Consider the following 16,632-nt stretch of genomic DNA (forward strand, 5'->3'; position numbering starts at 1 on the left):
AGGCATTGGGATGCAGATGGACGGGAAAGTGAGCGAGGGTCGTTACGGTAGGGGGACTGTGCAAAGTAAATTTATTGAATATATTGTGTAACTAACAAGCTGCTCCCTGACACCAATAACCACAGAAATTACGGGTTGAATTCATTAATTGTGTTGTATTACTCGGACCAATCGATTAGATTTCTTCGAACACTCTGCTGCAGTCTCTCCCTGTGAATCCCAGCCTCTCCTCCCACTGCATTGAATCCTCCGTCTCCTCATCCGTTGCTTCTGTTTATACACTTTCCTAAACCATCTGCTCCTGGCTCCACTCCAGCTCCTGCATGTCTTTTTCCTTGTCTCACTCCCAATCTCACTCACTCGCTCGACCTCCAGCTGCCTCTTCCAATCCGATCCGAAGCCTCAAACACACCACCGCGGATCTCCATCTTTCCGCTTTTGGGCCGGCCCCAGTTGGCTCTCTTAACCCAGAGCAACAAACCAGCAGCACCTCCCGCTGTCCCCCACCCCCCAGCCCGCTCACGTTCCCGTCCACCTTGAGCCCAAAATCCGGATTTAACCAGTTGGATTCCCGGTCCGTAAAACCCCTTCTCCCTTCCCTACTGGCACTGCCCCCTCTCTCGGGCCTTTCAGTGGATCCGGTGCTCAATTTATTCACTTTCTGTGTCAATTTGCCAAGTCATTCTTGATAATTGTCTTCAAATACGTTTTTCTGCCCGAAAGCGCGGCCCAGGTCAGTGAATCAGATTCCAGCGTTTGATGCAGCGACAAAGCTGGAAATGTCCCCCCAGATCCTGTCAAAAAGCTGCTTTGTCTCCAGGCTGGTCAGTAATTTCTCTGCTTCCTTTCCCTTTATTACAGTGAACTTGGTGGCGATTGTGATCCTGTCCCGAGGGAAGTGCGGTCTCTCCAAATGTATCACTCGCTACCTGGTGGGAATGGCGGCGGCCGATCTCCTGGTCGTTATCACTGATGTCATAATGTCGCGCATTGTTGTTATTTATTTCCCAGTTTCATTCTTGAACATTACCCCCGTGTGCCGTCTCATTGAAATACTGAGATTAGCAGTCACAGATGCCTCTGTCTGGTTCACAGTGGTTTTCACCTGTGATCGATTTGTGGCCATTTGTTGTCAGAAGCTGAAAATAAAATATTGCACAGAGAAAACGGCGGCTGTTGTTATCGGGGTGGTGAGTGCGCTGAGCTGTTTACTAAACATTCCCTGGTACTTTGTAATTGACCCGGAATATATAATGGACAATGTACCCCGGGGTTGTGTCTTCAAACCTACATTCTTCACGTCACCCGCATGGGCAGCGTTTGACTTGTTTAATCTTGTGTTAATGCCGTGTCTCCCATGCATTCTGATTATGCTGTTCAATGTTCTCACTGCCAGACACATTTTAGCGACCAGTAGAGTCCGCAGTGGACTCCGGGGCCGCAGCAATGGAGAGAATCACAAGGATCCAGAGATGGAGAACCGAAGGAAATCCATCATTTTACTCTTCAGTATATCAGGCAGTTTTATATTGTTATGGAGCACATTCGTTTTTTATGTTATCTCTCTGCATACAGCAAACGCCCAGTACTATATGGCCAGTGGCATTGTGACAGCCGGACAAATGCTTCAAATTCTCAGTTCTTGCACCAACACGTGTATTTATGCTGTGACCCATACTAAATTTAGGGAAGAGCTGAAGAACGGGCTGAAATACCCACTGAATCTAATTGTTACATTAGTTAAATCATAGAAACGTCTGAGAATTTTCATCGAAAATCAAATAAAAAGTCAATGAGAGTAGATATTCACGTTTGGCGGTGGCAAAAGACGGGCGGTAGCGGATCGGGCTTCCGTTCTTCACCGCACCTGATTTTACTATCCATTGAGATCAATGTGTTCGATAACTTAACTGATACCAATCCAATACGTTAAAAATATTTGGAAATGCCAGACAGGAATTATATTTTGCACGACAAATGCGGTGTTTGTGAAATGATACAAGTTGATTTTAACGTGAAAAGGTTTGCTGTTAATAATCTGGAAATAACATGATTTCAATATTAAATGTTTCAGCCTGAAACGTGTAAAATCAAAAATGCTCCTTTTCGGTTGCTGATTATTTCCCATCACACACACTGCCCGGTGGGATGGACTGAGGGTGAGCTGTCAGGGTCAGACAGCGTCCTGTTCATTGGGAGATTTGTTTTGACCAGAACAGAATAATAATGGACCAACACCCGGACCGTTACTAACTGGTAAAATATTAATGTAATTTCAAACTCCAGTGGGGAGTTCCGGAGATCGTTTCCTCTCTGAGCTGCTGTTCAGCAATGTTGACTCAGTGCAGGGAGTTTAATGGGACATGAGGCTGGGCCTGGTTACACGGATATATGAGGAAACCTCCTGATACATTTCTGAGACGATCAGGGGCCGGGAGATTTCTCACGGCCTCAGCAGGCCAAGGGAAAGCTCTCCTGCTCATCCTTACTCCAAAAAATATAAGTTAAAAATAAACTTCTCAGTGTTCTGGATCACTCAATGCCCATCGATAGGGCGGCTCCTCCTCCCATTCGTCACCAAATTTAAATACTGTCCCAGATACGTCATAATACTCTGATTTACATATTACACGTGGTCTGACCCGGAAACAGGTGGGTGTTGCTCCGGCCGCTCTTCTCAGGACCCGACCCAGGATGGTGGAGGCAGGAACTCCAACGTTAAAGGGGCGGTAAGTGACCTGACACCATTTACTCGCCTCTACCACCCCATTTCCGCCAGGCGGGGATAGTTAAAATCGGCCACACCTTTCCTGACCTCCGCCCTAGTATCAATCTTCGAAGACCACAAGCTGGTTCATTGTTTCAAACTGCACCGGTTCACAACACGTGGAGGGAAATTTTCACCATCGCGGGGGGCTGAACTGGTGGAGCGGATCACCTCCCCCCCCCCGCTGAAAGAACCGGCCCGATTTTAATTTCTGCTCCGTCAGTTTACCGCCCAAGCAGTGAAGGTGAAATTACCCCCTACGTCTCTGACCCCAAGCTTCTACAGGTGTGTGAAAGACATCAGACAGTGTTTGCCAAACACTAACATGAATGTGGGCGAATGGATACATGTATTCGGGCAAAAGGTGATAACCCCCCTCCAGAGAGACAGGATCCCTATACAATGGAGTAGAAGAGGGGTGCACCCCCGACAGCAGTGGGACACACTGAAGCGAGGTGCGGCCCAGGCAAAGGCTCTATGGGGAAAGGCCACTGTGTAAGGCTATTTCACCTTGTATTGTACATCATGTCCGAGAAAATATATACTGTGTTGAATTGTAAAAATGGAATCGTCGTGTGCACAATCTTTATTGATTATTTTGAATTGTAACTGTGATATTTACATTGAACTGTGTGCATCCATAAATTTTATGAAATAAACTATATTTTGAAATACAAAAAAAAGTTCCAGTCTCGCCGTCTCTGTTGTTATTGGACAGTGAAGAGAGTAAACACTGCCAGACTGTAAAGATGCGGGGAGTAATACAAAGAGCATCTATTGGGACTGTCGAGGAGCAAAGGGGCTTTGGTGTCAAGGTACACCAAACAATAAAAGTCCATTACTTTTAATGGCGAAGTTTGGAAATCTAGTGCACATGTATCAAAAACAACATTGAAGATCCCAATTTCGAGACTGTCGTATCCCAAGGAAGAGAAAGATATGCTGTTAGGGTTAGATGAAGAAGGGTGACAGGAGGCTCATGCAGAGCATAAACACCGGCCTTCTGTCCATTCACTTGACACCAAGTGAGAAATAGGAGAATTTTCTTAATGGTGAGAAACTAGGGACTGTAGAGGAGCAAAGGGGTTTAAGTGTCCAGGTACACCAATCACAAAAAGCGAGTGCACATTTACCAAAATAATTTTAAATTTCGAGGCTGTCGTATCCCAAGGTACCACTATCAGGTACTTCGCCAACTCTCTGGAAATTGCTGATACAATCAGGCCCCACAGCCTCCCTCGCTGGTGCATTCCATACATCTGCATTTAAAAAAGGTACATTCAAGCATTCTGCTCATCCTATACCCCAGGTCGATAAGACTAATAGTGGCGGGAGGACCCAGACCATCAGCCTTATGTGAGTTTAGACATTTCTGTTTTAAATTCAGATTATTGTATTTGCAGTTTTTTTTCCCTTTTTGGTACATTTCTAATTTTCTTTCATTCTTGCACATTTTGCATTTTAAACAAATTCTCCAAACCCTGTGCGCAGTGAGTGCTGAATCCGGGCCCTTTGATTGACAGCTCTCTCCTCCGGCCGACTCCTGGGCTGACACCTTCCACCACGTGACACTCTGAAGCGTCACCCACCTTTGCGCGCTGACGTCACGAGGCGTATGTGCCGCTCGGTCCAGAGGGATGCCGCACATGCGTCGCGCGGTTCCTGTGCCGCGTTCCCTCAGCAACAGGCCGGCGCCGGGAAGATGATGGCGGGCGGGCGGTGCTGTGGGCGGGGTCGAGGCCGACAGAGGGAGGGCCCGCACCCGGGAGTGGCCTGAGAGGGGAGGGTGGGGAGACGGGGGAAGTAACTCGGGGCCTCCTGCGGGCCCCGTGAATCTCCACTCTGTCAGCGCCCGGTGTCGAGCTGGGCTCGGGGGGGAGTCACTCTCCCGCCTCCCCGTCAAACGGGCCGTGGGTCGGAGCCCAAAAGTGAGCGAGAATCAAACAGCACAGAGAGAGGCCGCTCGGCCCATCGCGCCTGTGCCGGCTCTGTGAAAGAGGCCGCTCGGCCCATCGCGCTTGTGCCGGCCCTGTGAAAGAGGCCGCTCGGCCCATCGCGCCTGTGCCGGCCCTGTGAAAGAGCGATCCCATTAGTCCCACTCCCCCTGCTCTTTCCCCACAGTCCCGCGAATTTCCCCCCTTCAAGGATTGACCCGATTCCCTTTTGAAAGTTATTATTGAATCTGCTCCCACCGCCCTTTCAGGCAGTGAATTCCAGATCAGAACAACTCGCTGCCTAAAAACATTCTCCTCATCTCCCTCTGGCTCTTTTCCCAATTCCCTTCAATCTGTGTCCTCTGGTTACCGACCCTCCCGCCTGTGGCAACAGTTTCTCCCCATCGACTCCATCAAAACCCCTCCTCATTTTCAACCCCTCCATTAAATCTCCCCTTAACCCTCTCTGCTCCAAGGAGAACAATCCCAGCTTCTCCAGTCTCTCCCGGTAACTGAAGTCCCTCATCCCCGGTACCATTCTGGTAAATCTCCCCTGAACCTTCTCTGCTCCAAAGAGAGTAATCCCAGCTTCTCTATTCTCTCCACATAATTACTATCATTTATTAAGTGGGTTGTGCTGGGTATCTGGAAGCTGTAATTCGGTGAGTAGAAAGCAGTGGGAGGATAAGTCTGCAGATTAATTTTGGGAGATGGTGAAGACGGCGATCGTGGATTCAGACAAGGGAGGGAGGTGGTCTTTGAGACCGTCCGTGCTCTGTTGTAAGATCTCACTGTGTGTGTCTTGTTCCAGCCGTTCCAATTTGTACCTGTGACATGACTGGCGGAGTCTGCGAACTCGACTGCTGCTGTGACCCTGACTGTTCCCCCGCGGACATCAATGTCTTCCCCACCTGTCTGCCGGGCAGTGAACCGTAAGTTTCTGTTCATGTGTTACGACATTGGCACCCGGTCCGACAAAGCTTCGATTTTAAGACCCTCGTCCTCATTTTCAAATCCCTCTATGGTCCTCACCCTCTCCATATCTCTGTAACCTCCTCAAACCGATTTAATCTCCACCAACAACCCCAGGTCACTCCAACCTATCATGGATTCTACCCAACCCATATATCTCCGCCCACAGCCCATGTGCACTCTACGCACAACCATTGCTGGGTCACTCAGTTCTGTTGCACACACAGTCATTGCTGGAACACTCAGTCCTGTTATACACAAACTCATTGTCGGGACACTCAGTCCTGTTATACACACAGTCAGTGCTGGGACACTCAGTTCTGTTATACACACAGTCAATGCTGGGACACTCAGTCCTGTTGTACGGACATCAGTGCTGGGACATCCAGTCCTGTTATACACACAGTCAGTGCTGGGACACTCAGTCCTGTTATACACAGAGTCAGTGCTCGGACACACAGTCCTGTTATACACACAGTCAGTGCTGGGACACTCAGTCCTGTTATACGCACAGTCAGAAAAGGGACATTCAATCCTGTTATACACACAATCAGTGCTCGGACACTCAGTCCTGTTATACACACAGTCAAAGCTGGGTCACTCAGTCCTGTTATGCACACAGTCAGCACAGGGACATTCAATCCTGTTAGACACACCGTCAGTGCTGGGACACACAGTCCTGTTTTACACACAGTCAGTGCTGAAACTCTCAGTTCTGTTATACACACAGTCAGTGCTGGGACACTCAGTTCTGTTATACACACAGTCAATGCTGGGACACTCAGTCCTGTTATGCACACAGTCAGTGCTGGAACATTCTGTTCTGTTATACACACAGTCAATGCTGTGACACTCAGTCCTGTTATACACACAGTCATTGCTGGGACACTCAGTCCTGTTATACACACAGTCAATGCTGTGACACTCAGTCCTGTTATACACACAGTCAATGCTGGGACACTCAGTCCTGTTATACTCACAGTGAACGGTGGGACACTCAGTTCTGTTATACATACAGCCAATGCTGGGACACTCAGTCCTGTTATACATACAGCCAATGCTGGGACACTCAGTCCTGTTATGCACACAGTCAGTGCTGGAACATTCTGTTCTGTTATACACACAGTCAATGCTGTGACACTCAGTCCTGTTATACACACAGTCATTGCTGGGACACTCAGTCCTGTTATACACACAGTCAATGCTGTGACACTCAGTCCTGTTATACACACAGTCAATGCTGGGACACTCAGTCCTGTTATACTCACAGTGAACGGTGGGACACTCAGTTCTGTTATACACACAGTCAATGCTGTGACACTCAGTCCTGTTATACACACAGTCATTGCTGGGACACTCAGTCCTGTTATACACACAGTCAATGCTGTGACACTCAGTCCTGTTATACACACAGTCAGTGCTGGGATACTCGGTCCTGTTGTACACACAGTCAATGCTGTGACACTCAGTTCTGTTATACACACAGTCAATGCTTTGACACTCAGTCCTGTTATACACACAGTCAATGCTGGGACACTCAGTCCTGTTATACTCACAGTGAATGGTGGGACACTCAGTCCTGTTATACACACAGTCAGTGCTGGGACACTCAGTCCTGTTATACGCACAGTCAGTGCTGGGACACTCAGTCCTGTTATACACACAGTCAGTGCTGGGACACTCAGTCCTGTTGTACACACTTTCAATCTGGGACACTCAGTTCTGTTATACACACAGTCAATGCTGTGACACTCAGTTCTGTTACACACACAGTCAGTGCTGGGACACTCGGTCCTGTTGTACACACAGTCAATGCTGTGACACTCAGTTCTGTTATACACACAGTCAATGCTATGACACTCAGTCCTGTTATACACACAGTCAATGCTGGGACACTCAGTCCTGTTATACTCACAGTGAATAGTGGGACACTCAGTCCTGTTATACACACAGTCAGTGCTGGGACACTCAGTCCTGTTATACGCACCATCAGTGCTGGGACACTCAGTCCTGTTATACACACAGTCAGTGCTGGGACACTCAGTCCTGTCATACACACAGTCAGAAAAGGGACATTCAATCCTGTTATACACACAATCAGTGCTCGGACTCTCAGTCCTGTTATACACACAGTCAGTGCTGGAACACGCAGTCCTGTTATACACACAGTCAGCACAGGGACATTCAATCCTGTTATACACACAATCAGTGCTGGGACACTCATTCCTGTTGCACACACAGTCAGTGCTGGGATAATCAATCCTGTTATACACACAGTCAAAGCTGGGTCACTCAGTCCTGTTATACACACAGTCAGCACAGGGACATTGAATCCTGTGAGACACACCGTCAGTGCTGGGACACTCAGTTCTGTTATACATGCAGTCAGTGCTGGAACACTCAGTCCTGTTATACACACATTCATTGCCGGGACACTCAGTCCTGTTATGCACACATTCAGTGCTGGGACACTCAGTTCTGTTGTACACACTGTCAATCTGTGACACTTAGTTCTGTTGTGCACACCGTCAGTCCTGGAAAATTCTATCCTGTTATACAAACAGTCAGTGCTGGGACACTCAGCTCTGTTATACACACAGTCAATGCTGTGACACTCAGTCCTGTTTTACACACAGTCAGTGCTGAAACACTCAGTTCTGTTATACACACAGTCAGTGCTGTGACACTCAGTCCTGTTATACACAGAGTCAGTGCTGAAACACTCAGTTCTGTTATACACACAGTCAATGCTGGGACACTCAGTCCTGTTACACATACATCAGTGCTGTGTCAATCAGTCCTGTTATACATGCAGCCAATGCTGGGACACTCAGTCCTGTTATGCACACAGTCAGTGCTGGAAATTCTGTCCTGTTGTGCACACAGTCAATGCTGTGACACACAGTTCTGTTATACACACAGTCAATGCTGTGACACTCAGTCCTGTTATGCACACATTCAGTGCTTGGACACTCGGTCCTGTTGTACACACTGTCAATCTGTGACACTTAGTTCTGTTGTACAGACAGTCAGTGCTGGAACATTCTGTCCTGTTGTGCACACAGTGAATGCTGGGACACTCAGTCCTGTTATACACACAGTGAATGCTGGGACACTCAGTCCTGTTATACATACAGTCAGTGCTGGGACACTCAGTCCTGTTATACGTACAGTCAGTGCTGGGACACTCAGTTCTGTTGTACACACAGTCAGTGCTGGGACACTCAGTCCTGTTATACACACAGTCAGTGCTGGGACACTCAGTCCTGTTATACACACAGTCATTGCTGGGACACTCAGTCCTGTTATACGTACAGTCAGTGCTGGGACACTCAGTTCTGTTATACACACTTTCAATCTGTGACACTTAGTTCTGTTATACACACAGTCAATGCAGGGACACTCTGTCCTGTTATACACACCGTCAGTGCTGGGACACTCAGTCCTGTTATACACACAGTCAGTGCTGGGACACTCAGTCCTGTTATACACACCGTCAGTGCTGGGACACTCAGTCCTGTTATACACACAGTCAGTGCTGGGACACTCAGTCCTGTTATACACACAGTCAGTGCTGGGACACTCAGTCCTGTTATACACACAGTCAGTGCTGGGACACTCAGTCCTGTTATACACACCGTCAGTGCTGGGACACTCAGTCCTGTTATACACACCGTCAGTGCTGGGACACTCAGTTCTGTGTTGCACACAGCCAATGCTGGGACACTCAGTCCTGTTATACACACCGTCAGTGCTGGGACACTCAGTCCTGTTATACACACAGTCAGTGCTGGGACACTCAGTCCTGTTATACACACAGTCAGTGCTGGGACGCTCAGTCCTGTTATACGCACCGTCAGTGCTGGGACACTCAGTTCTGTGTTGCACACAGTCAGTGCTGGGACACTCAGTTTGTGTTGCACACAGTCAGTGCTGGGATACTCAGTCCTGTTAGACACACAGTCAGCACAGGGACATTCAATCCTGTTATGCACACAATCAGTGCTGGGACACTCAGTCCTGTTAGACACACAGTCAGTGCTGGGACACTCAGTCCTTTGAAACACACAGTCAGTGCTGGGACACTCAGTTCTGTTATGCACACAGTCAGTGCTGGGACACTCAGTCCTGTTGCACACACTGTCAATCTGTGACACTCAGTTCTGTTCTACACACAGTCAATGCTGGGACACTCAGTCCTGTTATGCATACATCAGTGCTTGGACAATCAGTCCTGTTTTACATACAGCCAATGCTGGGACACTCAGTGCTGTTATACATGCAGTCAGTGCTGGAACACTGAGTCCTGTTATACACACAGCCAATGCTGGGACACTCAGTGCTGTTATACACATAGTCAGTGCTGGGACACTCAGTTCCATGTTGCACACATTTAGTGCTGGGACACTCAGTCCTGTTATACACACAGTCAGTGCTGGGACACTCAGTCCTGTTATACACACAGTCATCACTGGGACATTCAATCCTGTTATACACACATTCAGTGCTTGGACACCAAGTGCTGTTATACACACAGTCAGTGCTGGGACACTCAGTCCTGTTATACACACAGTCAGTGCTTGGACACCCAGTCCTGTTATACACACAGTCAGTGCTGAAACACTCAGTCCTGTTATACACACAGTCAGTGCTGGGACACTCAGTCCTGTTGTACACACAGTCAGTGCTTGGACACCCAGTCCTGTTATACACACAGTCAGTGCTGAAACACTCAGTCCTGTTATACACACAGTCAGTGCTGGGACACTCAGTCCTGTTATACACACAGTCAGTGCTTGGACACCCAGTCCTGTTATACACACTGTCAGTGCTGAAACACTCAGTCCTGTTATACACACAGTCAGTGCTGGGACACTCAGTCCTGTTATACACACAGTCAGTGCTGGGACACTCAGTCCTGTTATACACACAGTCAGTGCTGGGACACTCAGTCCTGTTATACACACAATCAGTGCTGGGACACTCAGTCCTGTTATACACACAATCAGTGCTGGGACACTCAGTCCTGTTTTGCGCACAGTCAGTGCTGGGACATGTTGGATATATTGGCCTTGGAGGGGGTACAGTGCAGATTCACCAGAATGATACTGGGGCTTGAAGGGTTCAATTGATGAGGACCGTTTGTATAAACGTGGTTTACATTCCCTTGAGTTTAGAAGGTTGAGGGGTGATCTGATCCAGATATTTAAAATTATAAAGGGATTCGATAGGGTAGAAATAGAAACAATTTTCTCCAGTCGGTGAATCCAGAACAAGAGGACATAAACTTAAATTTAGAGCTCGGGTGTCTTGGAGTGAAATCAGGAAATTATTTTTCACATAAGGGTGGTGGAAATCTGCTCAGGCTGATTGAAGTGGACCGTGTGATATAATAGAATTTTCTGTCCTGTCAGAATTAGTCATCTTGCAGATCCATCTTTTAAAAAGGTGGAAGAACTCAGTTCTAAGATGGATTCCACTCACTTCATCATAAGTCCTGAAACTGCTTCTCTTATCATCGAGATATCAAGGACTAGAAATACTGTGTTTAAAAGAAAGCTGATTTATTTGACACTTGTACAGAATATTAAACGCCAGCCCAGTTAAAGGGATTATTAACATCTGAAACAAACCCCAACTGTCAGAATGAACATGGTTCAGTCCTGGATGTGATTAACATCAGCAATAACAGCAGAATCCAACCCCTGCAGTCACATGTGAACTCGCTGGTGACTCAGCAGGTGGGATGATTGAGTGAATCCCATCCCACACACGGAGCAGGTGATCGGCCTCTCCCCAGTGTGAATACGTTCATGTCTCAGCAGATCCCATGTTCTTTTAAAGCTCTTCTCACAGTTCGAACATATAAAGGGTCTCTTATCAATGTGAACAAGTTGGTGTTCAATGAGGCCGGATGAACAAGTGAATTCCTTCCCACACACGGAGCAGATAAATGGCCTCTCCCCAGTGTGAACTCGCTGGTGTGTCAGCAGGGTGGATGACTGAGCGAATCCCTTCCCGCACAGGGAGCAGGTGAATGGCCTCTCCCCGATGTGAACTTGCTGATGTCTCAGCAGGTGGGATGATCGAGTGAAACTCTTCCCACACACGGAGCAGGTGAACAGCCTCTCCCCAGTGTGAACTCGCTGGTGTTTCAGTAGGCTGGATGACCGAGTGAATCCCTTCCCACACACGGAGCAGGTGAACAGCCTCTCCCCAGTGTGAACTCGCTGGTGTGCCAGTCGGCTGGATGACCGAGTGAATCCCTTCCCACACACGGAGCAGGTGAACGGCCTCTCCCCAGTGTGAGTGCGTTGGTGTGTCAGCAGATCACTTTTTCTTTTAAAGCTTTTCTCACAGACAGAGCATTTAAAAAGTCTCTTATCAGTGTGAACAAGGTGATGTTCAATGAGGTGGGAAGATTGAGTGAATCCGCTCCCACACATGGAGCAGTTGAACGGCCTCTCCCCAGTGTGAATTCGCTGGTGTGTCAGCAGGTTGGATGACTGAGTGAATCCCTTCCCGCACAGGGAGCAGGTGAACGGCCTCTCCCCAGTGTGAGTGCGTTGGTGTGTCAGCAGATCACTTTTTCTTTTAAAGCTCTTCTCACAGGCAGAACATTTAAAAAGTATCTTATCAGTGTGAACAAGTGGGTCTTCATTATTGATTCAGGATTTTCGAAAGCAAAAGCAAGTTTCACCCAACGCTTTTCCATCAAATTTTCAAATCCCTCTGCAGGGAAGTAGCGATCAAAATGAGCAGACAGAGCAGCGAGATGTAACTGTATGACACATTTCATTGCATTCTGTTTATCTTCATTGATGCTGTTCTCTCCACCCCAGAGGGCTGCGGATGCACAGTCGTTGAGTGTATTCAAGATTGAATTTGATAGATTTTTTGGCAAGGCAGTGAAGGGATATGGGGATAGGGCGGTAAAGTGGAGTTGAGGTACAAATTCAGCCATGAACTATGGAATGGTGGAGCAGGCTCGAGGGGCCGTGAAGCCTACTCCTGATCATATTTCTGATGTTCTTATCCTGCCAGAGGTGCGGTGCCCAGAACTGAACACAGTACTCTAAATGAGCTCTAACCAGAGTTCTGTATAACTGTGACAGAACTTCCACTCCTTTTTATTCCAGATCCCTGGAGATAAAGATCAAAATTCCATTATCATTTTAACTTATTTTTGCACCTTTTCGTGAATTCTGTACTTGGTCTTATAAATCCCTTTGCTCATCCACAGTTCCTCGTTTCTTCCCATTTAGAAAATATATCTATCTTTTTATGGTCGAAAGCGATTGACCTCACACTTCCCCACGTTGAACTCCATCTGCCACAGTTTCACCCACTCACTTAATCTATCAATGTCCCTTTGCAACTTTCCGCTCCCATCTATAATATTTACGGTGCCACCTAGCTTAGTGTCATCAGCACAATTGGATATACGGCTCTCTAGATAAGAACATAAGAAATAGGAGCAGGAGTAGCCCATACGGCCCCTCGAGCCTGCTCCGCCACTCAATCAGATCAGGGCAGATCTTCGACCTCAACTCCACTTTCCCGCCCGATCCCCATATGCCTTGATTCTCCTAGATTCCAAAAATCTATCGATCTCAGCTTTGAATATACTCAACCATTGAGCATCCACAGTCCTCTGTAGAGAAATCCAAAGATTCACAACCCTTTGAGTGACGACATTTTTCCTCATGTCGATCCTAAATGGCCGACCCCTTATCTTGTGATGATGAGCTCCAGTTCTTGACTCTCCAGCCAGGGGAATCAGCCTCTCAGCATCGACCCTGTCAAGCCGTCTAAGAATGTCATACATTTCAATGAGATCACGTCTCATTCTTCTAAACTCCAAAGAATATAGGCCAATTTTACACAATATCTCCTCATAGTACAACTGCAGCAAGACTTCCTTACTCTTATATTTCAACAACCTAGCAATAAAGACTGACATTTCATTTGCCTTCCTCACTCTCATTAGACCCTTTGTAGCTCACTATTTCCAGCATGTTTCCCTCTATTTCTTCGATAGGGAAAAGAAATGAAGATTGAAAACATTTTGCTGCAACTACACCCGTTTATGTTTTGGAAACAATAACCAACTGAACTGCATCAAATTCGATTGCAATCTTAAGAGTTTCTGAAGGAAACACACAAATAAGAACACTAAATTGCGATGGCCGGGAATCGAACCCGGGTCAACTGCTTGGAAGGCAGCTATGCTCACCACTATACCACCATCGCTGACAATGCATGATACTAAAATAGTTGATAAACAGCAGACCCTGAACAGACACTGCAAGCTGTTGGATTTTGTTCTTCATTGAAACTGGTTTCTGACGGATCCTTTCTCGCTCTGTTGCAGTTCCCGTCTCCGCCCAGTCGATGTCGCCAACTCCCAATCAATGGAAATTACACAACAGCCAGTAATCCTTCACCTGATATCGGCCGCATCACCCATTCAGTGAGGTTAAATAATTATATTAAATGATTACGGAGACCTGACTACCAGCTGGGCACGAATGGATGCTTAATGTTCAAGTCTATAAGATCTTTAGAAAGGACAGAGAAGTAGGGAAAGGAGGGGGAGCAGCAATATTGCTAAAGGACAACATTACAGCAGTTGAAAGATAGAATATCAGTGAGGGTGAGCGGGCAGTGAAAACACTCTGAGAGAGACCCATCACAAATGCCCCACTGTAATCCTCCAGAAGGAATAAGAAGGGTGAGTGCTGGAGATTTCTTTATTCTGCATGAAAGTATTTGTGAGATTGTGGAAATTGTCTGGAAGAGGAAAAACCGGCGGTAAAGCTCGGTCCAAGGACAAGCCTCGCTCATCCCGGGCCGGACTGCAGTTCCCTGTGGGCCGTGTTCACAGGCTCCTGCGAAAGGGGAACTACGCTGAACGTGTGGGTGCCGGAGCCCCGGTCTATCTGGCTGCTGTGCTCGAGTATCTGACGGCTGAAATCCTCGAGCTGGCCGGCAACGCGGCCCGGGATAACAAGAAGACCCCCATCATCCCCAGACACCTGCAGCTGGCCATCCGCAACGACGAGGAGCTCAACAAGCTGCTGGGACGGGTGACCATCGCTCAGGGTGTTGCCAGATATCCAGGCCGTGATGCTCCCGAAGAAAACCAGCATTGTCAGCTCCAAAAGCAAGTAAAGTGGCCACGACTTAATCTGATAACCGAAATGACAGGACCAACCTTATTGAAATCTTTGAAGAAGGAACAGAAAGTGAATACGAGTTTAATGCAGTAGATGCAATATATTTGGATTTTCCGAAGGCCTTCGATAAGGTACCGTATTTTAGACTCATGGCTAAGTTCAGAGCGCGTGGAGTCAGGGGACAGGTGGCAGAATGGATAGCAAGTTGGCAACAAAACAGAAAACTGAGAATAGAGGTTAAGGGTCGCTACTCAGACTGGCAAAAGGTGGGAAGTGATGTTCCAGTTGCTGGGACCACTGTTCTTCACAATTTACATTAACAATTTGGATTCGGGAATCGAAAGTACAATTCCAAAATTTGTGGACGACACCAAATTGGGGGATGTAGTTAATGCAAAGGAAGAATGCATCAAAATGCATGAGGACATTAATAAAATTACAGAATGAAGAATAAGGAGGTCACACACTGTTTGGATTATAAGAGTCTAAACGGGATAGAGGAGCAAATGGATCTAGTGGTACAGATATACAAATTAAAAGAAGTAGCGACGCAGCTCAATAAGGTCATAAAAAGGAAACTCAAACACTCGGAATCACTTCTTGAGAGATAGAATTGAAAAGCAAATAAATTATCTTAAACTTGTATGGGAGCTTGGTTAGACCAAACTTGGAGTATTGTGCACAGTTCTGTTCTTCATATTATAGAACGGACGGAGAGGGATTGGGGAAGGTGTAAAAATGAATCTCATGGCAAGAGAAATTAGATAATATTCTGATGAGGAAATGTTGATCAGACTGGAGATGTTTTCTCTGGTAAAGAGAACACTGAGTGGTGACCTGATAGAGGTCTTACGTTAGGGTTTCATAGGGTAGACATAGAGAAAATGTTTCTACATGTGGGGAGTCCAAAACTCGAGGTAATAAATATTAATATAGTCGCTAATAAATCCAAAAGGGAATTCAGGAGAAACTGCTTTGCCCAAAGAGTGGTTAGAATGTGGAAAACGCTACCACAAGCAGTAGTTCAGACAAATAGCACAGGTGCATTTAAGGGGAAGCTAGAGATACACATGAGGAGAAAGGAATCGAAGGGTATTCTGATAGATTTAGATGACTTAGGGAGGGAGGAGCCTCGTGAGGAGCATTAACGCCGGCACAGACCAGTTGGGCCGAACGGCCTGTTTCTGTGCCGTAGTTTCGATGTAACTCGATGTAAAGGCTCTTTTCAGAGCCCCCCACTGTATCTGTGAAAGGGCTGGTTACTGTCTGAGGGAGACGCTGATATCATGCGACCAGTGTTGCTTTGAGCTGCTTTATTCTCGTTGTAGGCGAGATGAGGTATTAATGGGACTGGAGTCGGGGCACCGACCACAGTCCGGTAATTTAAACGGTGACTTATGGACCCCAGTCCACACATCACCAGATTTCTTGTATTTATTTAAACTACTTGCCATGCTGGGCTCGTAGAGCATCACCAGAACTGATCAACTAACCTTTCCACATCTGTGGGATTCAGCGCTTCGCTCCGTTTCTGTTCTATGTTGTTGGATTATTTACAGAACGCATTAATCTCACCAGGGAATCACTGAAATGTAATGTTGTACAGAAACAAGTAACAGTGAATTGCCTGGTGCCCAGGAAATCAGAAACATTACTCGCCTTCCGTCTTGTTGACTAGTAAACCGTGTTTACAGTCCACCTACCCTCTTTGTTTACATATGGGGGGGGGGGGGGGGTGGAACAGAGAGGGAGGGAGCGGAGGAATCAGTGACAGACAGCA

At 47.1% G+C, this 16,632-nt stretch overlaps 1 protein-coding gene and 1 non-coding gene across 2 annotated transcripts in view; both read right to left on the reverse strand.

Annotated features, from left to right (window-relative positions):
* LOC137318380 (zinc finger protein 850-like) overlaps positions 1-16,632 on the reverse strand; it is a 183,829-nt gene that overhangs the window by 115,457 nt on the left and 51,740 nt on the right. Inside the window, exons 2-3 of the mRNA XM_067981267.1 lie at positions 12,133-12,264; positions 11,389-12,051 (exon numbers count right to left, since the gene is read on the reverse strand). Coding sequence (XP_067837368.1) covers positions 11,389-12,051; positions 12,133-12,264 — 795 coding nt within the window. The remainder of the gene's footprint in view (positions 1-11,388; positions 12,052-12,132; positions 12,265-16,632) is intronic.
* On the reverse strand, positions 13,855-13,926 carry trnag-ucc (transfer RNA glycine (anticodon UCC)). Its single transcript has one exon. It is a non-coding gene; the product is annotated as a tRNA-Gly (tRNA).

The sequence above is a fragment of the Heptranchias perlo genome, unplaced genomic scaffold, assembly GCF_035084215.1.
Source record: "Heptranchias perlo isolate sHepPer1 unplaced genomic scaffold, sHepPer1.hap1 HAP1_SCAFFOLD_70, whole genome shotgun sequence".
NCBI lineage: Eukaryota > Metazoa > Chordata > Chondrichthyes > Hexanchiformes > Hexanchidae > Heptranchias > Heptranchias perlo.